This window comes from Mesocricetus auratus, unplaced genomic scaffold, assembly GCF_017639785.1.
Source record: "Mesocricetus auratus isolate SY011 unplaced genomic scaffold, BCM_Maur_2.0 Super-Scaffold_100011, whole genome shotgun sequence".
Lineage (NCBI taxonomy): Eukaryota > Metazoa > Chordata > Mammalia > Rodentia > Cricetidae > Mesocricetus > Mesocricetus auratus.
In genome coordinates this window covers 59,027,529-59,051,301 of record NW_024429195.1, presented here as the reverse complement: position 1 = coordinate 59,051,301, position 23,773 = coordinate 59,027,529, and the positions used below count along the sequence as shown (strand labels likewise).

Sequence of the window (23,773 nt, the reverse complement as noted above, 5' to 3'; positions counted from 1 at the left end):
CCTCCAAACAGAGAGCCCGAGCCCCCTTTGCCCCGCCTCACTGCTTCCTGTCTACAGCCAGCTAGTGGCTAACTCCACACTCTGATTCCAAACAACCTCAAGCAAGCTTTTTTTTTTGTCAGAACACGATCAAAATATCACACAAAACACGTCTTTAATCTGGGCCACACCTTCTACTGGAAGACTGTATAAGCACTTGGAAAAAGGAAGCTTTTGTTCTTTGCCTACTTGCTTTCCCCTTGCTAGCAAGTCCATAGAGACTGCTTCTTTGGAATTCCAGTGTCCACTGAAGACCAGATGAGACATACACTCTTATGGACTGAACAACTTCTGGACTCTTGGACTTTCCGTTCATAACCCGCCACTGCTTAATTATAAAGAGATTCATTCTGCAAGTTCTGCTACTCTAAAGAACCCTGACTAATACAAGGCATTGACCTGATATGGCTTGTCTTTATGAGGAGCAGAAGAGATCCAGTACTATATCCCAAACTCTGGGCATCAGCACCTTGCAGAACCAGTAACAAGGTACATCCTCAAAGCAGTCGAAGACCCAAATATGTTTTTACTTGATGGTAGTGGCAGTGGCTGGTGCCCTTGATGCAGAGCACAGTGGTATCAAAGAGCATGTGACCTTCTATTTGAGGATGTTGGCAAAAGAGGGCCGTATTATGTTGCTGGAGTTTCTTTCCAGCCTGGCCCCGCAGCCAATTAGCCCCAAATAAACACACAGATGCTATATGAACTATAAAACTGTTGGGTGATGGCTAGGCCTCTTACTGGCTACTTGTGTCTTAGTTATTAACCCATAACTATTAATCTATGTATTTTCACATGGTCTTGGCTTACTGGAGAATGCCCGGACCTGTTACTCCTTCCTCGGCTACATGGCATCTATCCCCAGCCTCTCTCTATCAAGCCAATCAGTGTTTTATTCATCAACCAATAAGAGAAACATATATACAGAAGAACATTCCCCCATCAGTACTGTATGGAGATTCCTGGTTCCTCGCATTACCAGTGAGTGTAGAAAGAAACCAACACTTGGCATGGGAAGGTTTAGGTATCCTGGGAGGTTAAAAGACTTTTTAAGAATATATGTGACAGAGGACTAACAAAATTCAGTCAGAGAGGACCAGGACCAGTGAGATGACTCAGTGGACTAAGGTACCTGCCACCAACCCTAATGACCTGAATTCAGTTCCCAGAATGAAGGCAATATCCAGCTCTTGCAAATTGTCTCTAATCTCTACAAGTGCTTCATGGTACACACATGCATGCACACACGCACAATACATAAACACATGTATAAAAGATTTTAAGATTTCTCTCAGAAGAAAGGATGTCTTTAAATAAGGTTAGAAATTACATTGTAGGTGCTTCTCTACTTTTGATGGTTTGGCTTACATGTTGAGACTTTACAGTGCTATATGTGTGGTACATATGCAGTAAGATTAATATTTTGAAGCTTTATATTTCCTGGGCTGGTCCTAGACAGTCTGAGTCTACCTTGCCAAGTGTAGTGGCTCTCTGCACCACAGCTCCCAGCCAGTAAATGCATGGTACTCTACAGTATACTCTATGGCCAGTCATTTTTGAGTTCAGGTATCAATATATTATATCAGATATGGAGGGGTTGTTCTGTAAAATAAGGTTTGTAATACATGGGTTTGCCCAATTATAAGCTAACGTGAGTGTTCTGAGTATGTTCAAGGTAAGTTAGCCTAAGCTAATGTTTCCAGTGAGATAGGTACAGTAAATGCATCTTCACCGCTGACACTTTCATTGTGTGACTCTGTCACAAGTTCTGGTTGTTCGAATGAGAATGACACCCATGGGTTCATATTTGAATGCTTGGCCCTGAGTTGGTATAACTGTTGGGAAGGATAAGTAGGTATGGCCTTGTTGGGGGAGGTGTGTCACTGGAGATGGGCGTGGAGATTTCAAAAGCCCGTACCTCCCATCATGTCCCCCACCCCCTCTCTCTCTCTCTCTTGTGGAATATTTGTTGCCTCATGTAAGTTCTTAGCTATCGCTCCAGTGCCACAACTGTCTGCCTGTTGCCAAGCTCTCCACTGTAATGGTCATGGACTCTAACCCTCTGGAACCCTGAGCCTCCAAATTAAATGCTTTTATAATAAGTCTTCTTGGTCATGGTATGTTGTCATGGCAATGGAAAAGCAAATAAGATACAAGTCAAGAAGCATCAAGAAGCTTCTCTATTTTGTACATGGAATTTTAGAAAACATTGTGGTCTTCACTTCAAGGTTCACCCAGCTTTCACTAAAATTTCTGATGAAAGATGTCTTCACAGGTTACATGGGTGATGTTGGTCAAATGATTACTTGTTTTTCAGGAAGTTCATATTTGATGGAGTTTTTTTCATGAAGACAACATCTAGTCTTTGTACAGAAGGTGTGCTTGACACAAGCTGTAGACATTTTGGAAGAGGGAATCTCAAGTGAGAAAATGTGCTCACCAGATTAGTTTGCATTTTATTTCTGTCATTTATTTTATAGACATATTATATAATATGTAATATGTAAATATTCATTATACAGTGTCATATAAAGCAGTTATGTGCATACTTTAAAAAGAAAAGACAGTATCTCATATATAAAATGAAGTCTAATCCCAAATTTTTCTCTCTCATTCCTTACTACAACCACATCTTTCTGCCACACAGTGAAAATATTCTTATTTGGTCCTATAAAGTATTATGATAATTAAATGCTATTAAGTAATACTATTTCATGGGTATTAAAAGTTATACCCAGACATTTAATTTTAAACTGAGAAACAAGAAAGTCACATAGTTATATTTAGTATGATTTTTAACAGCTATACTATTAAAATATAAATGTGTGTACACGAATATACATGACAAGTTAATGAGTAGAGATGTATTCTATTCAATCAAATATAGAAATAAAAGCTGTGATTCCAGTAACATCCTCACATATCCCACATCAAGTAACTAGAAGCTAGTAGGAAATAACTTTAAAGGTAGCAAAGAGTTTCAGATGCTAAACTAAGTGTCAGAGAAATAAATAAAAATTTCAGGCTTTTCAAGGTCTTCCAAATTAGTTTGCCACTTTTAGAAGAAACTAAGGCCTAGGTTGTCAATACCAACTGTCTCAAGAGAAAGCTCATGGCCAACCTTAATCTCAAATACATGCACTTTTAGTTCTCAAAGGAAATTCTTGACTTTCTTGATAAGACTCAACATTCAGAAGAACTTGATTGATCATTTCTTCAGAATCTCCGTTCCGGGGCAGTAGTCTGTCCACTGTTACTCCCCAGTGTGGTGCCTCCAAACACAGTGCTCAATATTGCAGCATAAATGATGCCTGATGTAAAGGAGGGCCCAGTGCACATGTGTGTGCGCACGCTCGGGCGCGCGCGCACACACACACACATTCCAACACTAGTCCCATAACCACTTAACTCCAAAGTCATCTGTGGACTATTCCTTTATACTGTATGAATATATGTCACTGTGATTGCTTTAATAAAGAAGCTGACTGGCCTGTAGCTAAGCAGGATAAGCATAGGTGTAGAACCACATCAAGACAATGGTGGGGAGAGGAGGGGTAGAGACTCGAGAGTCAGGGGAGATGGCATGAGATGCAGAGCGAGCAGGATGGGAAGTATGTACGAGGTAATGAAGCCTCAAGACAGCACATAGATTAATAGAAATGGAATAATTTAAGTTATAAGAGCTAGCTAAAAACAAGACCGAGCATTTATTATTAATATTAAGTCTCTGTGTGGTTATTTGGGAACTGGCTGGCGGGACAGAAAATCCACTCACAATCGTCCAACCTAGATCTAGTTTCAGTACAGCCTCTTCCCATGCCTCCTTCAGTGAATACACAGCAACACACATCGATACATCCCAAGTATCTTCTCCCATAGTGAAAGTGCAAATCATATTATTAAGAAAACTGCCCTTGTTCCATTGTGCTAATGTTTACAGGAGTCCGTTGTGCTAATGTTTATGATATAACGAATAAAGCTTAGCTAAAGTTCAGAGTGCAAAGCTAGCCACTCTTGTCAGTCAGAGATGGCCAGGCCATGGTAGCACACACTTTTGATCTCAGCAACCACAATAGTTAGTCATAGAAGCTGGTCGGGGGTGGTGCATGCCTTTAATCCCAGCACTAGAGAGGACTGTTAGGAGCTCAGGGTCTCTCAGTCTGAATTCAGTCTACAGTCACAATGAGGACAGGATCACCCCAGCCTTGGTAGACGCAAGAGCTCTCTAGAGGCCAGTTGCTTTGCTTCAGCTTGAACCCCAATATCTGTCTCTGGGTTTTTATTATTCATGCTACAGTCTATGGATGACAGCAAATGAATTCCTCTGTTCCCTATAGGGCATGCACTCACAGTTGGGGCACCTCCCTTGGAACAGCTGGATATCTAGAAATCACTAGGAAGGTTTTGCTATTATTTTCTTTATGTTGTCATGAGCCAGTTCTTCTATTGCTCGCAATCAGTCGAACACAAATGTTTGCCTTCTCTGGCCTTCTTCTAGTTAGAAAAGTGAATGCACCAGGTTCTCAGATCCATGAATGGCTGCTGACATAGCCTTTGTTTTTTTAAGACCAGTCCTCTCTAGGTAGCCCCAGCTGACCTGGACCTTGCTATGTAGATCAGGGTTATATCTGCCTCCCAAGGGTTAGGATTAAAGACACGAGCCACCATGGACTGCTCAAATGTTATTTTAAACAGCAATTTTCAGTTTAAGAAGAACAGTTAGCCAAGTCTGGTGATGAAGGTCTGTAACTCAGCTACCACAGAAGGTAATACAAGAAGGCCCTATCTCAAGGCTGTCAGGGCTATAGAATGAGTTCAAGTCCAGCTTGGGCAATGCAGCAAGACCCTATCTGGAAATTAGAATGTTGGGCCTGGAGAGACGATTCAGTGATTAACAGTCGCACTGTCTACTTGTCCAGCGGATCTAGGTCTAACTTCAGCACCCATATGGTGGCTCATAACTGTCTGCAACTCTAGTTCCAACAAGTCCAATGCCTCTTCTGGGCTTTGCAAGGCACCTGTCACACAAGTGGCTCACAAACACACATGCATCCAAAACACCCCCACACACAAAATAAAATAAAGTGGGTGTTAAACATCAAAACCTGAAGGGCTGGTGGTGTAGCTCAATGGTGGAGGGTTTGTACAGCAGGGATGGGGCCCTGGGTTTGATCCCTGGTCCAAAGGCAGTGTGGGAAAGGGGAGAGCTATTACACAGATCAAGTGAGGCTTGAGAACTGCCAGGATGCAAAGCCAACATCCCTGTGTTAGGTGAAACCTGAAACTTTACTTTGGAGAGCAGATGCCACGTTGAGAGCTATTCATTTCCATTGTTCGTGGCAGAGAAAGAGGAGGAAAATGTCGGAGGAAGCTCATATATCGACGGGACACCCGGGGCATCTTGCTCTAGAGTTGACCCTCACCGATTCCTTTTCCACTACAGTTATTCTTTCCATAAAATGTGATTAATACAACGTCTCTGAAAATCTTGATGTCCAGAATCCAAAAATGGCTCAAGACCATTTGCAGGTTTAGAAAGTGGGGTCAAGACCCCTCTGGAGGAGGGGCCAAACAACCCTTTCACAGGGGTTACCTAAGTCCATAGGAAAAAACAGATATTTACGTTACGATTCATAGCAGTAGCAAAATTAGTTATGAGATAGCAATGAAAATAATTTTACGGTTGGCCGTCTCCACAACATGAGCGATAGTATTAAAGGTCGCAGCATTAGAAAGGGCGAGAACCACCGGGATGGAGTGTGCTGTGTGGCGAGAATGCCAGGCATCGTCTGGAGGAATTCTGCTATGCACAAGTCTCCTAGCCCTCTGACCCTCTTGCTCACTCTTCTCGCTCATCAGGGTTTTCATTCACCATCACGTCCGTTTCATCCATGACACAGAAAGACCCCGTTCTCAGCACCTCTGCATCTGCTTCAGAGAGTAGCGCATTCCCTACCTCTCTCTGTCTTTGGTGGGATCTCTGTGCTACTTCTGAACCACAGAGTCCAAAGAACCCACAGGAACTGACGATGAAGCACATGGCTGGCATAACGTGGAAACCCAAGCCCTGGGCATTTTAAAACACTGGATACTCAGGTGCAAGACAAGATCAAGTGAAGGCGAGACACTTAGGCACGGGATTCAAGAGATGAAGGGATGCTAAAGCATACGCGAGGTTGAGAACTACAAGCTCAGCGTAGCTCAAGGTTATCTGGGGACTGGAGCCAGACTCATGATCCTAAGCCATTCCAGACTTTTCAAATCTGAAGCAGAAGTTTGTAGAATGGCCCCAGGTTCCTCCACGCTTCTTCCGTTGTGTGGAACAGTGTGTGTCCTTTCTCCTGGAATATGGATGAACTTTGGCCTAAAAAAGTAATACAACATCAGCGTTCTCTTCCTTCTTACGCTGTGATAGGCTGTCTACTTTGCCCCCTGAGACTTCATTTTGATTCTTTGAGGCTACCGTAGAAGCCCAACTTCCTGGAGCGCCCAGGCTACAAGGAAGTTTAGGACACACACAGAAGCCATATGTAGGGGCTGCCACAGCCTATTTTCCATGTGAACATCTGAGACACTGGTAGGGTGAGGATTCTAGAACTTACAAGCATCCGTTCTAATAAGTGTTCAGTATCTTTGAACGCGACTATCAAGTTAGGATTGTTCCGATTTTTCTACAAATCTAGGATCATTCTTACTTAAAAGTACAAGTGTCTGTGTCTGAAACTATGAGTTTTTCTTAATTCAGTAGAGGCTACTCCTGAAACTGATAGAGGACTTTTTTTTAAAAAAACAACTCAATGAAACAAGCACATAAGTTTTGAGACATCAGAAAAATGAATGGATTTTAGTTGTTTTAATTTTGTATGGACTTTGGGTTTTGAACAGTACTGAAATCCATTGTCACTGCCTTATTTGGATGACTTTTTATTTATATGATAAATAAAAATATATATTTATGTGTTTTATATATATATATACTTGCTCTTTTAAGTTACTCATTTTGTAGTTAATTTATTGTTGCAGTCACAGAAAACTACTACAGCTATAAATAATGTATTTCCTTATCTAAATTCTTGGCATCTACATGAGGGGAAAATGTAGTAAATTCCAGTTTTACTCCTTATATTTCCCTATGCTTCTCTCAGTCTACAAGACAGTTTTCAGTGCAAATTTTTAATTCTTTGTGTGTGTGTGTGTGTGTGTGTGTGTGTGTGTGTGTGTGTGTGTGTGTGTGATGAGGTGTACATGTAAATGCCAGGGTGTAGACCTGAGGTAGCCACTGGATATCTTTTTTCAATAGCTTTCCTCATTTTATTTGATTATCCATTAATTCATTCCTTTGAGACAGGGACTGTCACTGGCCTGAAACTCATCAACTAGGATAGCTTGACTGGCCAGTGAGCATCTGGAATCAGCAGGTCTCACAGCCTAGGCTACAGAACACCCCACCCCTAAGCTTTTTAAATGGGCGCTGGGAATCCCTGCTTGGTCTTCATGCTTGCTGAGCAAGCACTTGTGGATTAAGCCTTTCCCCCAACCCCCATCTTGTTTTGAACACAGGGTCTTTCCTTTATCTGAAGCTCACTGATTACACTAGACCGCCTAGCCCTCAAACCCCAGGGATCAGTCCCTGTCTGCCTGACGCTGGGATTACAAACAGGCGCCACCACACCCAGTTTTGTAATATGTGTACCAGGGATCAAACACAGACCCTTTTTGCATGGCAAGCACTTTATTGGTTGAGCCATCCCTCTAGTCTTCAAAGTGTTACTTGCCATAGAAATAGTTTTGCTACCGTAGTTTGTTTATTTTACATGCTTTCTGGTTTTTTCTAAGGTATAAGGCCTGCTGGTCATTCTTAGGTTGTATTTACCAGCTGCCTGGAGCAAAAAGTGAAGGACTTGACTGAACATTTTGAATTCTGCTGAGAGCAAAGGCTAAGAATGGATAATGAGAATGCTAGTTTTACAGTAAAGTTACTGGGGGGGGGGTGATAGTAGGCATGTATGCGTTGAAGAGGGCCATTCGAAATCCCAGTTGAGGGTACCCTACAAGGGGATCGTTACAAGAGCTTAGGAAACATGAACAAAAGCTATGTCCTTGAACAGGAAGACAAGCATCAGGTAAAATGAAAACCTGAATAAATAGTGAAGCTGGGTACTAGATGCATGAACTCCTCTTTACAGTATCTTTTCCATTTTTCTGCAAACCCAAAACGGCTCTAAACATGAGTTTCTCGGGGGGGGGTTCCTGAAACAACCATCCTTCCTTATGTTCCTATTTTAAATAAGAAACCAAAGAAGTGAAACATCTAATACCAACCAGCAGTATTCCGGAGACATCCTTGACTGTCTCCCCCAGAAGCTAGCCCTTACAAGAAAACTATCTAACAACACCTTCTCGCCCACATTCATTCTTCATGATCTGATCTGAGAAGGAAACGCCACGAAACCTCTTCCAAAAGGCCTTTTGGGTTGGCTTCCAGGCTTGTTCCCAGGGCTAACGGGCGTGCCATCTGCTCCCGGGCCAGGTGGTAACCAGGGTTCACGTGTCACCCGGCACCGGGTGCTGGGGAGCCGCCCCGGCAGGTCCAGGCAACTCCGCGGCCGCAGGTTGCTGGGGGGCAGGGCGGCAGCCACAGCATCCCGCGCGTGCGGATCGTTTCCCCGGTCCCATCTGCTCCGCGGGGACCGGCGCGGGGTCGGTGTCCCACAACAAAAGGGCGCCCCGCGGAGAGCGCGCCGGCCCGCGCCGCCCCGCCCCGGCTTCCCGCGTCCGCGCCCGCGTCCCCGCGGGAACCGCTCCCGCGCCACCGCCTCCAGGTACCCGGAAGGGGGAGGGGGCGAGGCGACAACAATCCGGCGGGCGGGCCGAGGGGAAAGGCGCGGCGCCGAGCGCCAAGACAGCGAGGGGCGGGGCTCCGGGCCGTGCGGCCGCGCCATTGGTCGGCACCGCCCCTGCGGCCGCCGCTCATTGGTGAGTGCTCAAATTCAGTCTCAAGGCGCCAGAGGAGGTGTTTTAGCGGGGACCGCGGTCCGTCCCGGGCTGGAGCTTCGCTAAGGCGGGTAGGACAACGCTGTCGCTCTGCGGACGGACGGACGCTGCCGGCTGGAGCGGGGAATCTGCGAGGCTTGCCCGGCCCTTCCCATGTCGCCAGCCGGCCGCTGAGATCTACTCGCACACCCTGCCTGCCCGCGCACGCGTGTGGCCGCGGGTGTCCCCGGAGACGGAAAGCCTCCATCGCGCAGCGACAGTAAGGCAGCGTGCGACCCCCGCGGGTGGGGAGGCGGGAATGGGGAGAAGGGCTGCCCGCCGCGGCTGCCATCCCACTGGCCCGGGATCCGAGTGCCCCGGCGCTTGTGCTGCCTGCAGCTCCGGGTGAAGGAGGCTGGTCCCTCCCCACGATTTAGGGGGCTCCATGGGAAGAGTTTAACTTGGGGTGTGCTCAGATGCCTGGGGAGGGGCTGCGTGCATCCCAGACGGGTTGGTCTGGAGATCAGGTTTCAGTCTACCCCCTGCTTCAAACCCACTCAAAGCTGAATTCCTCCCAGTTCTTTGCGCCAAAATTAACTGACCTGGGAGACCCTGTAACTTTCTGACATTTGCCTAACACCCTCCTTAAAATAGTAACTATTTTCGCCTGCTGGTTTTTGTAAAGAATTGCTGGCGCAATCAGTTTTTCTCCTTCCCAGATTTTCAGTGATTCCTAAGTATATTTTAAGTGTTTGTTCACGTGAGTTTTAATGAGGATCGGAGGGTGTCTTGAGTTCCTGGAAATTCCCGGGAAGGCTCTAGGGAAGGGGAAGTTGATGTTCACGTATGGCATTTTTGTTGTTGGAGGGGAAAATAAATGTAAAATCGTTTCCCGATATAATTGTGTGTTCCAGATGGAGGTAAATTGTTTAACACTAAAAGACTTGATCAGCCCCAGACAGGCCAGACTGGATTTTGCCGTTGAAGATGCAGAAAACGCTCAAAAGGTAAGCACATATAAATACTTGAATCTCTAACGTAGTTTTGATGGGGATGCCTAGATTTCGTCTTACATACAGCATAGATTTGATGACCATTACAGGAGTCTTTAAAGAACCGTTGTTTCAGTTCTACTGGAGTCAAAGGTATGCCGGATGCAGCAAGTAATCCAAACTCTGTAATGCTTAGAGTTGTCAAGAGTAGTTTAGATAATGCTTTGCGGAAATTAGAAGTATTCGTTCCCTGGAACAGACTTTTGTACTTACAAATACCAGATTTAATGTTAAAATGCTGAGAAATACCAGCTTCATCCTAGTGAGCCACATACAGAGGTTTCCCCAAGAGTACAGTTTCTGCACACCATAAAGGGTCAACGTGACTGACCCCCACCAGCTGTTCTGAAACATTTATAGCCCTTCTGCTTCTTTTATACTGAGCCGCACCCTTACTTTATCCTCTTCTGTGTATTTTCAACACATTACCAACCAAACTGGCCATAGCAATGTCTACACCATCACCTTGGCCTGCACAGGCACAGGTGTGCAAATCAGTGCCGGTTGAAAAGATACAGCAAGCCGGGCAGTGGTGGCACACACCTTTAGTCCCAGCACTTGGGAGGCAGAGGCAGGCGGATCTCTGTGAGTTCGAGGCCGGCCTGGTCTACAAAACTACACAGAAAAACCCTGTCTCGATCCCCACCCCCCAAAAAAGAGCAGTGAAATCTGGACACTAAGCAACAGCAAATAGATACAACAAACCAGTTTTTAGAAACCTTGACTATAAACATATAGTAGTAACTTTCTAGAGTCCAGGTGTTAGTTTTAGGTTAGCATCAACAATGAGCCTGCTTGGTGGCAAAGAACTTTCCTTTATACAGTATTTTTGTTAGAGGGAAAAATGTATACTGAAACATTGTTGTTTTAAAAATTAGCTAAGAATATGACCGCATGAATATATTCAAAGTTTTGGTTTGGGGAGTTACTTTTCTGTTTTCCTGTGTAAAATTGGGGTGGTTCTGTGTGAAGAGAGTCTCCCCAGTCAGTACTCCATTTCTCTTTCAATCAGTGACTTAGCACCCTCCCCAAGGGTTCATCCCCCGCTCCTGTAGTTTGCTTCAGTTGGTGTTGTTGAGGTTTCTCATGGGGGTGCAAAGAAACCCAAAAGACTCAATAGATGGGGAAAGTGGCTAGAATGTTTGAACTGGAATGAGTAAGCAGGGGGCTAGCCCAGAGAAGATGCAAGAGATGAGACCAGAGTGGTTTTATACAGACATTGGGGGCCTTGTCCTTCCCACTGCTGCACAGAAAGGCTTGCTAAGGCTTGTGGGAACATGGGGTATGTAGTCACAGAGACCTGAGTCTGATTTCCTGCACACCATTGACTACCTACATGACCCCACATAAACATTTTTAGGTTTTTCAGCAAATATTTGTGTTCCAAAGGCTAGAGATAGGGAGGTTTAATACCACCTAACCTTTCTTAGTCCACTGGTTACCCCTGTAACCACCTCACCCGCTGGGTTTTTATAAAATGCCTAGCTGTACACGTTCCTCATGCACTGAATGAAAATGACAGTCCCATCGTAACTTGCCCTTTGGTTACCCTGGGAGGCTCTCAGAGACCCAGGTGGAAAAGTAGACAACCATATTATACTCTCAGAATAGAAGAGGAAGAAATACATGCGTAGACATTGGAAAGCTTCACGGGGTAAGATTTGGGTTAAACCTTACTGGGTAAGGAAAGTCAACCTACATTAAAAGAGGTACTGAGAAGAACATCCCAGACACAAGAAACAAGATTGGAGCCTCTGAGAATTCCAGAGTGCCCAGAAGCCAGGGAGGCAAAGTTATGATCAGGAGAAGCTGGATCACTGGTCCCTTAGAGAACCCGTGGACACACTGGTCCAGATCTGTGTGTACTGTATGATGCACACATCTCCTGATCACTCTCGGAGAAACTTGGTTTGCAAAAGAGAACTTTTCAACATTATCACCCAGCCCTACTGTTCTTGGTTGCAGTGTAATAAATGGACCAATGTCATGATGGATGATGAAAGGAGGAAACGGACAGTTTGGGCAGAGAGGTGAGGGCTAAGAACGGAGCTGTTAAGAGGAGTTGGTGAAATTGCTGATGCATGCATCGGGCTTGGAGGGAATACATGCCAAGGCCCTGGAATGTGAGAGGAGGGGAACCGGAGAAGGAATAGAAGCATACTGGGCCTGACAGAGCATGTCTCTAATCCAGCACTCTAGAGACTGAGGCAGGAGAACTGTGAGGCTAGAATGACAGGCTCATACCACCATGATCTTCCACGTGTGTTCTTTAAAGGCCATTAGCATCTTTGGGGAGTAGCCAAGGAAGATGGTGATTCAGCTTGGCATATGTTTACGCCTGTGTGATATACATACAGACAGCAGGAGGCAGCTGATTGGCTACGTTTATTAGAATTATTGAAAGGTTATAGCCTTGGGACCAGCTTGGAATTGTGAGCCTATAGTTTGACTTTAAAGCCATGTTTATGAGATTGGATGAACCAGTCCAGAGGCTGAAGAGAGTTAGATATCTAGATATGGACTCTTGTAGTTTGTAAGAGTAGAAAAGGTAGCCAGGCAGTGGTGGTGCACACCTTTAATCCCAGCACTCGGGAGGCAGAGGCGGGTGGATCTCTGTGAGTTCGAGGCCAGCCTGGCTTACAGAGTGAGTTCAGCCAGGACTGTTACACAGAGAAACCCTGTCTCAAAAAAAAAACAAAAAAACAAAACAAAAACCAGAAAAGGGAACCAGTGAAGATTGAGAAGGTGCAGTCAGAAATAAGGAAAGCTAAGAAAGAATGTGTAGTGTCTCAGATGCTTGTGTCCAGATTTTATAGAGCCAAAAATCACTGCCAACCTCACCACTTTGGTGGGGGAAGCAAGATGGCTTCAGCACCAGTTTGATGGGCAGCCGAGAGTTGAACTGAGCAAACATCACGGATTGGAAGAGACTCATGGCTGGGGTACCTCTTGAAAGGTGGCAGCAAGGAGGTCTCACTATGGATTGCTCTTTCTAGAAAGCATGTTCTGGCGGGAAGGAGAGTTGATGGCCTTTGGCGGCAGGCGGGGTTTCACCGGGCAGAACACTGCATGTAGTGTTAAGGAGGCGGCGATGTTCAGATGAAGGGCTTGGATGTAATGGAGGGCAGGTTTGAAGAAAACCAATGGGACAATGTGTGAGCTGTGTATGAAGAGGGGACTGGGGGAGACATTACTCAGACCCCAGCAAGGATCTTGGAAAGCTGATGGTCATGTATATGATTTGAGATTGCATAATCAAAGCAAGTTGAGAAGCAAGGTCTTTGAGCTTCCAAGCCTTGTCTATGGTGATACACAGCATGTTTCCCCATAGCCACAGTCCCGGTACTTATTAATTATGATGGCAAACATTTGCAAAGCATTTCCCAGGCGACAGTGTTTTACTTTATTGTCTGAGGTGACACTCACAGAGGCTTTGTGACAGATCTATTCCCTCCTTTATACCTGAGGGCTGTGAGACCGCTTCATGACTTGCATTTCTCTGGATTCCCCGACCGAAGTGATGTTCAGGATGCTGCGGGTTGGATTTCCTGGCAAGCAGCTCTCGAGTCAGTGTGGTGTGCAGGAGAGTTGTGAGCGCCCAGGACTGTAGCAGGAGAAGGGAGTGGGAAGGAGTTGGACCGAGAAAGAGACTGAGCTGCTGTTGAGGCATGCTGGGACTCTGAGATTACAGAAACCAGATCTTTGCATGCTGGTAGGAGTTCTACCAGTCACTGAGTTCAGTGGTAGCCTCCCAGGAAGGGGTGTGGTCCTGGGTTTATGGGCCCTTGTTACCCAAAGCAATCCAGCCAAGGGTGTGTACTGTTGGCATGACTTCCGAAAGCTGGGAGAATGACTCATTCATTCCTGAAGAGACCTGGGTTCATCTAGTGTCTGCCTTACAACTAGGCACATTACTAGAAAGTCTTGAGGATTAGTCTGAACTCTGTCTTGTGTATATATGGAAACATGGAACCAAGTAGAATGAATACCCAGGGCTGTAACTATTCTAATCCCTTTTGCTGTGCCCTCATGGCGTCCAGAAAGCAGTACAGACAGGTGGCACCGAGTATAAATCGATCATAACTGACTTTCTTTCCTACCTGGGACCTCTCAACACAATTTGCATGACATTTGTAAATTCTGATGGAAGAGGTGTTGTCTTAGGGTTTCTATTGCTGCAACAAAACCGTGACAAAAAAGCAAGTCGGGGAGGAAAGAGTTTATTTAGCTTACACTTCCATATTGCTCTTCAGCATTGAAGGGAGTCAGGACAGGAACTCAAACAGGGCAGGAACCTGGGGGCAGGAACTGATGCAGAGGCCATGGAGGGGAGCTGCTTAATGGCTTGTTTCCCTGGCTTGCTCAGCCTGCTTTCTTATGGAACCCAGGACCACCAGGCCAGGGTTGGCACCGCCCACAATGAGCTGGGCCCTCCTGTGTCGATCACAGCTGGATCTTGTGGCGGCATCTTCTCAGGTTAGGTTCTCTCCTTTCAGACGGCTAGTTTGTGTGTTCCGCTGGCCTGAGACTAGCCAGCACAGGTGGGATATGGTCCTAACCTAGCCACATTACCCAGCTTCACTCTGACTCTCTCATATCAACTGTGCATTTGGAAAAATGCATCTGTGTATGAAGAAAGTATTTGTTCTGAGTCGTTCCCTCACTACAGAACTTAAGAACTCATTCCTGTGTGGACACGTACCCTGGACACAGATGGGAAAAAGAGAAAATCTGTCTACTCGTAAGCCTAGGACACACCTTGTGCCTTTTGGCAAGACATGGTGTTCATTTAGCACCTGTAATGGGCAAGGCATCACCCGAACATGGTATGTGGGACTGGCCTCCACAAGTGCAGACTCATTACTGAGACAAAGACATACATCCAGGAAGCTAAAGAGCAATGAGTGTGCTATATTATGTTAGCGCTAAGTGCCAGGGCTGATGGGACAGAATGGGAAAGAGGAAAAGACAACAGCTAAGTGATATTGGGTGTTCACTCTGCACTGGTGAACTAGTCTGGACCCACGGTGAGGTGGGGGGCACTTGCCCACTGGCCTGAGACCCAACATATATAACCACTCTCTGATGCTGTCTCTCCGGGTACTACTGAGTTCGTTTCCCAGAACTTAGGAAAAAGTACTTTCCTTCCGATTACACCCAACGCAAGTTCATTTCAGAAATGTTCCCAGCTGCTTTTTACATGCAGCTTTCTTAACCTCTATACCTGAGGTTATATAAACTGCAATAAACAATAGTACCTGTGCTGAAGGATCAGGGGTTGATGCAAGTCCAGGAGACAGGGCGTGGCGTGTATTAAACACTCAGTCATTTCCCTTGAGGGTTCACTTGTAGACACCATCAGAATGGCTCACCGGCAGGGACTTGCTACCAGAACTGGGCAACTCTCCCAAGGCTGCTGCCACTGAGATGTGAGACCTCGTGGCCTCCACCACGTGCTTTCTTCACAGTCCAGCACTACGGAGTGTCGCCATAGCTAGCTGGCAGCTTCTGCTACCCAGTGGATAAGTGTTGGGTGGCCTGTGAGCACAAACACCAATTTCTCCCAGTTGGCTGCCTCTCTACAGAACAGGACAGTTTTAACCACTGATGGACCGGAACTGGTGCACAGAGTAGCTGTGTCATGACAGATGCATGTCTGTAAAAGTGGGGATGCTGAGCCCTTCCTCCTTTTTCATTATGTGAGTCGCTGCTGACAGGAAGAGAATTCCGCGAGAGGAAGAGAAGAATCTTTCTGGTTTCAAATGGTATTAAAGAGTGTCGGAAAGATGCTTGCTTCCATTACTTGGTGCATCGAAATGCAGGCTCTGTGTTTTGTTTTGTTTTGTTTTGTTTTGTTTTTAATCATGTGTTCCCTTTGAACCTCTACAGTTGTCCAAGGCAGTATATACCAAGTATGCTGTGGGAGCAGGTGCTGCTTCACCAGCTATTTTGAGATGTAGCAAAAGTTGAAAAAGCAAGACCTTGGCACTGAGCACTTAAAACCTTGCTAGCAATTTGATACTACAGTTGGGGTGTCTAAGCTTATGAGCCGCTGGGGGTCTCACTTGTTGCAGAAGCTATAGGTAGATTTAGGTGACGAACTCAAATGGTAAATCATGTGTGGTAGAATTCCACGATAGTCCTATGATAGGGAAAGGTGGCTTAGCGTATACAGGACTCTGGAAATACAAAAGCAAGCAAAAACCTGGCCATTCATTCACTGAATGGTTGGAGAAGCAGAAACTGGCCCTGCACTGTGAATGGTTAGAGAAACACTACTCAGAAAACATCAGACAGCTCTCAGGTTAGCTTGCACTGGCATTTTGCTGGCTTCTGTCCCTTTAACTTGTCCTGTTAGTAGTAGCTTTTGAACACTGAACTACAGTGGCAGAGCTGTTCTTTATTGGTAAATGCGAACTTGTAAATAGGGCCTGAAAATATGAAAATTATGGCCTGAACTTCTTCATTTCCAACTATTATGAGCATCTGTTAGTGACAGATACATTTGTGACTTCTCTTACCAACACTCCATGAAAAATATGTATAAAGGGAGTAGCAGATATAATGGGTATCCCTTCGGAGAACCCTGTTCGATGCCTTTGGAGCTCTCTGGCTTCCATTTATCCGGCCCTGATTCTTGCCAACCTTGGACATCTGTTTAGATCGCCAAGTCTCAGTGGAACAAACTCTGTAGTCATAGCTGACTCCTGCCCTTTCTTAACCTCGCTAAAAGTTCTCTTCTCTCTAAACAGGAAAATATATTTGTCGATCGATCAAGGATGACCCCAAAGACTCCGATGAAAAATGAACCAATTGACCTGTCCAAGCAACGAATGTTTACCCCGGAAAGAAATCCCATCACTCCAGTGAAGCTGGTGGACAGGCAGCCGCAGGTGGAGCCGTGGACGCCCACAGCCAACCTCAAGATGCTGATTAGTGCCGCCAGCCCAGACATAAGAGACCGGGAGAAGAAGAAGGAGCTGTTCAGACCCATTGAGAATAAAGAGGACGCGTTCGTGAACTCCCTGCAGGTAACTAGCTGTGCTTGTGGAGCTGTGAATGGTTAGAGAAAAGATTTACAAGATTACTAAAAAGAAATAGGACACCTGTCCAGTCAAACACAGTGTTAATTAAACGTGGCATCGTTTTGTTCACAGCTGAATTTTCACTCAGATTCTTATTTTTCATAATTAATTTCTCTCTTTTCTTAACCAGACTACATTTCAAAAATAACATTAGTAATTTGATTCAGTAAAGAAACTTGAATTTTTTTTTTTAGCACTGCTGTGAATTTTTAGTTTCAATAATTTTGACTAGGAAAGTCCTATTCTATTTGCTAGTTTGGGGCTTTATTCAAGTTAGGCCACTTTAATGTATTTCTTTAATCTGCTTGGGGTTTTTGTTGGGAGAACTCTTGTTATTTTGCTGGTGTGTGTGTTGTGTTGTATGTGTGTGGTGTGTGTGTGTAGTGTGGTGTGTGTGTGTGTGTGTTTTGTGTGTGTGTGGTGTGGTGTGTGTGTGGTGTGGTGTGTGTGGTGTGGTGTCTTGTGTGTGGTGTGGTGTCTTGTGTGTGTTGTGTGTTGTGTGTGTGGGTGTGGTGTGTTGTGTGTGTGTGTGTGGTGGGTGTGTGTGGTGTGTTGTGTGTGTGTGTGTGGTGGGTGTGTGTGTGTGTGTTTCTGCTGTTTTAGCCACTCTTCTGTTGCTCCGAATCGGCACCATGACCAAGGCAACTCTTAGAAAAGAAAACATTTAATTGGGGCTGGCTTATAGTTCCAGAGATTTAGTCCATTATCATCATGGTGGGGCTCAAAGCAACATACATGGCTCTGAAGAAATGGCTGAGAGCTACTGGCCTGTGGCCAAGAGGGAGACACAGGGCCTGGTGTGGGCTTTTGAACCCTCAGAGCCTACCCCCAGAGACACACTTCCTCCAAGAAGGCCACACCTCCTGCTCCTTTCCATACAATGCCACTCCCTGATGACTAGGCATGCAAATACATGAGACTATGGGGACCATTCTTAATTCGGACCACCACAGCTGCCGATGATTCGACCCAGGGCTTTATACATATAGGCAAACCTTCTGCCACCAAGCCACATGCCCAGCTCTCAATGTAGAGGGCTCTTAGGCCATCTTTAAATTGCCTGTGACGCGAAGAAGAGGAGCTGCTCAACAAACAGCGTCTGCACTGTTTTTAAAAGACTTAACCGTAATTTTCACTCCACTAGCCTTCCTCTGAGGCCTCCCAAGAAAATGACTTCCAGGCTGGAGTCTCCCAACTATCCAACTATTTTTCCCCTTTTTTGTGGATGTTCTTTGTTGTTGTTGTAAAATTTGCCAAAACATAGAAAATGGGAAACAAAAGGATAAGAAGTCACATTATAGCTTGAAGCTAACAGCAAAATGAGTTTAATCTTCCACACACACCCCTAATTCTTCCGTGCAGGTAGATGCAAATCATGCAGTTTGAAGAACAATTTCTTTGCGCTTAATCCAGAAATTGTTCATCATTCCTCTTGCATGTCTGCTCTTTTCCTGGGCTTCTTGTCTGTATTTTATTTGGTTGGAAAAGTACAGGAAGCCCAGCTTCGGAAACTGTGAACTCAGATCACATGTGAGTGTGGCTAAGGGCATTGGTTTCTGGGTCCAGAAGGCGGGACACACGTGGTGCTCCCTGCTCTGGTTTTCCTGAGATCTGCTCTTTGTCTGTTACAGACCTACCCAAGTGTTCGTTATTACACACACACACACACACACACACACACACACACACACACACACGAGTGCTTTTTTTTCATTTATTGATAAAATACAGAAAGTAACAGTCGCCCAATGAGAGATGTTAATAATCTCTAACAAAATATTGATACCTTCCTTTGGTAGAACTTATTTCAGATGTCCCTAAAACAATTCCTAATCAGACTTCATAGCATTTTAATCCCTGCCCCAAGCACAGAGCAGTTTTAATAATTTACACCAAATAAGGACTGCTGAATTTATCATTCTCTTGCAATCTTTAGGTCACTATGTTGTATATGTTTGTGCTCTTATAGACTGTTGCTTGGGCTGTTCTGCTGGGGTTGCAAGCTTTGTAAAGTTGAGACTATTATAGTATTTGCTCATCTTGTCAAGTTACTGGGTGTCTTGTGACTTTCTGTGGCTTGTAAAATTACAATTCTTTCCACGTGACTGCTGCCACCATGGGTTTTCCTCTTCTGTGTGTGTCCATTTGAATAGGGTTGTTTTTCTCTCTCGTAGTGGTTTCTAGGAGATGGTTGCATTTCTTGACACTAAGCTGTTGTCAGTTACTTGTGTCACATATATTACATATATATCTTGGTTCAACTGGTATTTGATTTTCCTTTTGGTTCTCAGCTCACAAAGCTCTCATGTGTAATACGGTTCTGTGTATAGACCGTATAGATCCTTTCTTCTTTCTTTAGGATGTTTTTCATTCTAATTTTTACTTTTTAAATGTACTTATGTGTGTGCCTGTGTGCCTGCTTCTCTGTTCATGTACCATGTGTGTGCAGATGCCCATGCAGAGCAGAAGGGGGCCCTGTATTCCCTGAAAGTGAAGTTGCAGAAAGTTCTGAACCGCCACATGGATTCTGGGAACCCAATCTGGGTCCTCTAAATTTAGTGACTGAGCCCATCTCTTTAGCCCCTACAATCTCCTCTAAGGGTGATCTTCTGGCAGCTAGAGAGATAGTTCAGTGCTTAGGAACACTTGCTCTTGTAGATGATGAGTTCAGTTCCCAGCATCCACGTGGTGGCTCACAACCCACTGAACTCTAGTTCCAGAGGGCTTCACTGCCTTCTTCTGGCCTCTGTGGGCAATGCACACATGCGCATAAGAAAATGCATATGGATGGTCTCTTTGTATCACAATCTTTCTCTAGTGCAGGCTTAGAAACTTGTTCTCCTACATTTTCTTTATAATTTGCTTTTTAAGTCGTGAGTCCATTTGGGATTCCTTTTTCAAGAACTCCGCTTTTGGTGTCTGTTTTTCATTGTCTGCTTTTCTCAGGAGCTCACTTTCACTTGGCAGTGTGACATTTGTCATGTCAAAGTTCCGTATTTGTGTGCTTCGGTTTTAAGAACCCTTGCCCATTCGCCTGATTGAGGCCAGCACCATTGTGCACTAAGTTTTGCCAGCAGGCAAAGCATAACTTCACCATATTCTTAAAATGTGTAAACGCTCCTCATGCTTTCTTTCATATATGTTCCAAACTGGCTGTTTTCTTTTGCTTCTTTGGAGGAAGTGTCACTATGTAGACCTGGCTGGCCTCAAACTCACAGAGATCTGCCTGCCTCTGCTAGATCTGCCTCCCTAAGTGCTAGGGTTAAAAATATGCGCCACCGTGCCTGGCTCTAAATTTCCATTTTAAAAGGAATCATTTGGCTGTATTGATTGGAGAAGTATTAACCTCTCTCTGGTGCCAAGCCTCCTCCTATCCATGAAAATGGTACATATCTGCAGTTGTAAGTGCTCTCCAAGACAGTCTTCTCAGTCTTCTAACCCTGCGATCCTTCAGTACAGTTCCTCGTGCTGTGCTGACCCAACCAAAAAATTATTTCGTTGCTATTTCATAACTGTAGTTTTGTTACTGTTATAAACCATAAATATCTAATATGTGGGATACCTTATATGAACCCCCTGAGGTGTTATAACCCACAGTTTTGAGAACCACTGCTCTAAAATCATGAGTGTTTGCTAGATTTACCCTAAAAACCTCATCATCTTCATTGCTCTTATAAATACCGCCTTTTCTACTTCCTTTCTCTTGCTGTGTAGGAGTGCAGCTTGGGTTTAAAACACCTCTTCCTGTATTCACCTGTCTTGCCAATTCCTCTTATTTCCATAGATTTGGGGTGGGGGGTTGTTGTTAATTTTTTGAGACCAGATTTCTCTGTGTAGCTTTGTAGACCAGGCTGACCTTGAACTCAGAGATCCTCCTGCCTCTGCCTCCCAAGTACTGAGATTAAAGGCCTGCGCCGCCGCCGCTAATGCCACCACCTGGCCCATAGATTTTTGTTTTTATTTATTTTTTTGAGTGACTTGCCATAGCCTTTTCAGAATGAAAAGATTTGGGTTGTGCTTTCCAATCCTTGCTTCAATTTCTTTCTTGTCCTAACGTACTGACTAGGATTTCCTGCAGAAGACAGTAGAGGGCCAGTAACAATTGGCATCCTTGTTGTTTCCCTGGTTTTAAGGGAAGACTTCCAAGGTTTCTCAGGTAGCCAGATATTAGCTTTTGGGTTTTCGTGAATATGCAACATGAAATTTAATCAACAGCTTCTTCTGAATCTATTGAGATACTCTTACCACTTTTCTTCTGGTGTCTACTTTTCTAAAAAAAACCTTATCTTTCCTGCGGAGACCTGATTAAATATGGGTAGAGACCAGAATGCTCCCTGAGGATACTTAAAACAAAAATGAATTTGTCTTAATGGCCCTTGTGGAATTTCACCAAAATTTGATCCATCATGAAATACAAGACAGTTTAACAGGTCACTGTATCGCATGCTTTGTCACAGAATGGTAAGAAGCAGATTTGACGCACCTGGTCCAAGATGAGGCCTGAGATGCTACCACATCTCCAGTGCCGCCACTGCAGCTGCCACTCCCGCCACCAGGTCCACCCACATAGGAGACGAAGGCGTAGAGCAACCTGTACAGGACGCCATTCCTGTTTTAGACTTGTACCCATGAGTCTCGGCCTCGTGGTATAAGTGAGAAACAGCTTAGTCCAGAGAAGATAATAAGAAAACCAGACTAGACGTTGTTTTTTGCTGGAATCTTGAGCGGTGCGGATTGGGACCGTTTTGCCAGCAGCTTTTCTAACAGCAGCAGTTAAGGCGGTAACCATGGCATCTCCTCCCCCTGTGTCTGCCCTCCGTAGCTTGATGTCGTTGGCGACGGTGCTGTGGACGACTATGAGAAGCAAAGGCCAAGCAGGAAACAGAAAAGCTTAGGGCTGCTGTGCCAGAAGTTTCTCGCTCGCTACCCAAGTTACCCCTTGTCCACTGAAAAGACCACCATCTCCCTCGATGAAGTCGCCGTCAGTCTTGGTATGTATCACCCTATTAACTGAGGACCTGTTGTTGCCTGTGGCAGTGGGTTACCTCGGGTGGGCCAGAGGCATCTAGAAGCCTCCTCTATTAACAGAGGACGGGATTGGGTGGCTGCCTCCATCCTCACTAAATCTCCCTTAGGTATTCGTAGAATTCACGGAAGCCTAATCCACAATAAAGGTCCAAATGGAAACTCCGGGGGTTTCAGTCTTAAAAGTGTGGGGGGTTGGGACTATAGGTCAGTGGTGGAGAATTTGCTGAGGTTGTACAAAATGGATTTAACCATGAATACCATACAAGAAAGAATGTGTTTCATTGTAAAAGGTAATATGTTTATACTTATATTACCGATTAATCTCATTTTAAATTCATATTCGGAAACTAAAAATATAAGCTGTATCTGGCAGCACATACCTATAATCCCAGTACTTATGAGACATAAGTAGGAGGACTGTAAATTTGGGGCCAGCATAGGCCCTGTCTCATAAAGAAAATTACCGATATCTTGCTCTTCATTCTTAATAATGCTTCCAAGAGTTTGGAAACTAGCATCATTTCCTATATAAAGCAAAAAGTCGAGAGCAAGAACACGATGCTTGAAGCCCTGTGCCGCCATCTTCACAGCAGGCCTTTCAGGACAGAAAATGCACAGCTGGACATAACTCAAACAGCCAGGCTTCCTAACAAAGAATGCATGTGTTCACGTGGCCGGCGTATGTTTAACCTGTGACGCCTGCACAGCTGCAAATACATACACTGTCACTTTGGATGAGGGACCCCTGGTGGACAGGGGCTGTATTTCAGGATGGCTGAACTGTTGACAGTCATTGACTAGAAATCATGCTCATCTGGAGGTATTATAGGAGTATCCACATAATAAACAAGAAAGCTTGCTGTATGGAGGAGTATCTGAAGGGATAAGATAAATGAACGGTTAATAGTTTGTGTTTCATATCTGTCTGTCTTCCATAGCCCCTAGAAACATCCCAGAATAGTGGGCTGTCAGTCTGAGTCACCCAGGCTGAGAGCTGAGAAGGTTCTGGCTGTGGGAAACTGAGACAGTGAAGAGGCGGTTGTTTCTGATGGAAAGACCATGGGCTAGACTTTGGGTCACACAGGGCCTGGCTCTGAACTTCCCCAACTTATAAGAACGTTGAGAAGCTATTAACCCTCTTTTGACTGTAACATAAACTGCCGAGATGTCACAGAGTTGAGCTAATATGACTACTGTGTTTAACTCAGGCCTGGCAGGGTTCCTGGAAAACAGTCTGGCAGAAAACAGGGGTTAACAAACAGATCATGCAGTATCCTCATTAGGGATCATGAAGTCTTCCTACACCCCTGCATGTATTCTGTGGAGGCTCTGCACTGGTGTTCAAGTGGAATCCAAAGATGTTTAGGGGGACCTTGCAGTCCCATGGAGGATAAAAGAGGGGTCTTTTACTCATAGCACCTGCAAACATGCCATGTCATAGCTTCCTGGAACGGAACTCCAGAGATTTTCACAACAGCCTCCCAATGCCCCAGGACGACACAGGCCTGCTAAGTCAGATGTATTGCCGTCTCTTCTCATGTGAGGGTGAAAGCTAGTGTCCCTCCCTAGGAGCTGGTTTCCTGGGTGACCATCTCC

At 45.1% G+C, this 23,773-nt stretch overlaps 1 protein-coding gene across 1 annotated transcript in view; it reads left to right on the top strand.

The window, feature by feature from the left end:
- The first annotated feature begins 9,073 nt into the window (after positions 1-9,073).
- E2f7 (E2F transcription factor 7) overlaps positions 9,074-23,773 on the top strand; it is a 38,800-nt gene continuing 24,100 nt past the window's right edge. The window contains exons 1-4 of the mRNA XM_005068058.4: positions 9,074-9,292; positions 9,927-10,019; positions 16,817-17,095; positions 21,972-22,140. Of these exons, the coding sequence (XP_005068115.2) occupies positions 9,927-10,019; positions 16,817-17,095; positions 21,972-22,140 (541 nt within the window). The 5' untranslated portion in view covers positions 9,074-9,292. The remainder of the gene's footprint in view (positions 9,293-9,926; positions 10,020-16,816; positions 17,096-21,971; positions 22,141-23,773) is intronic.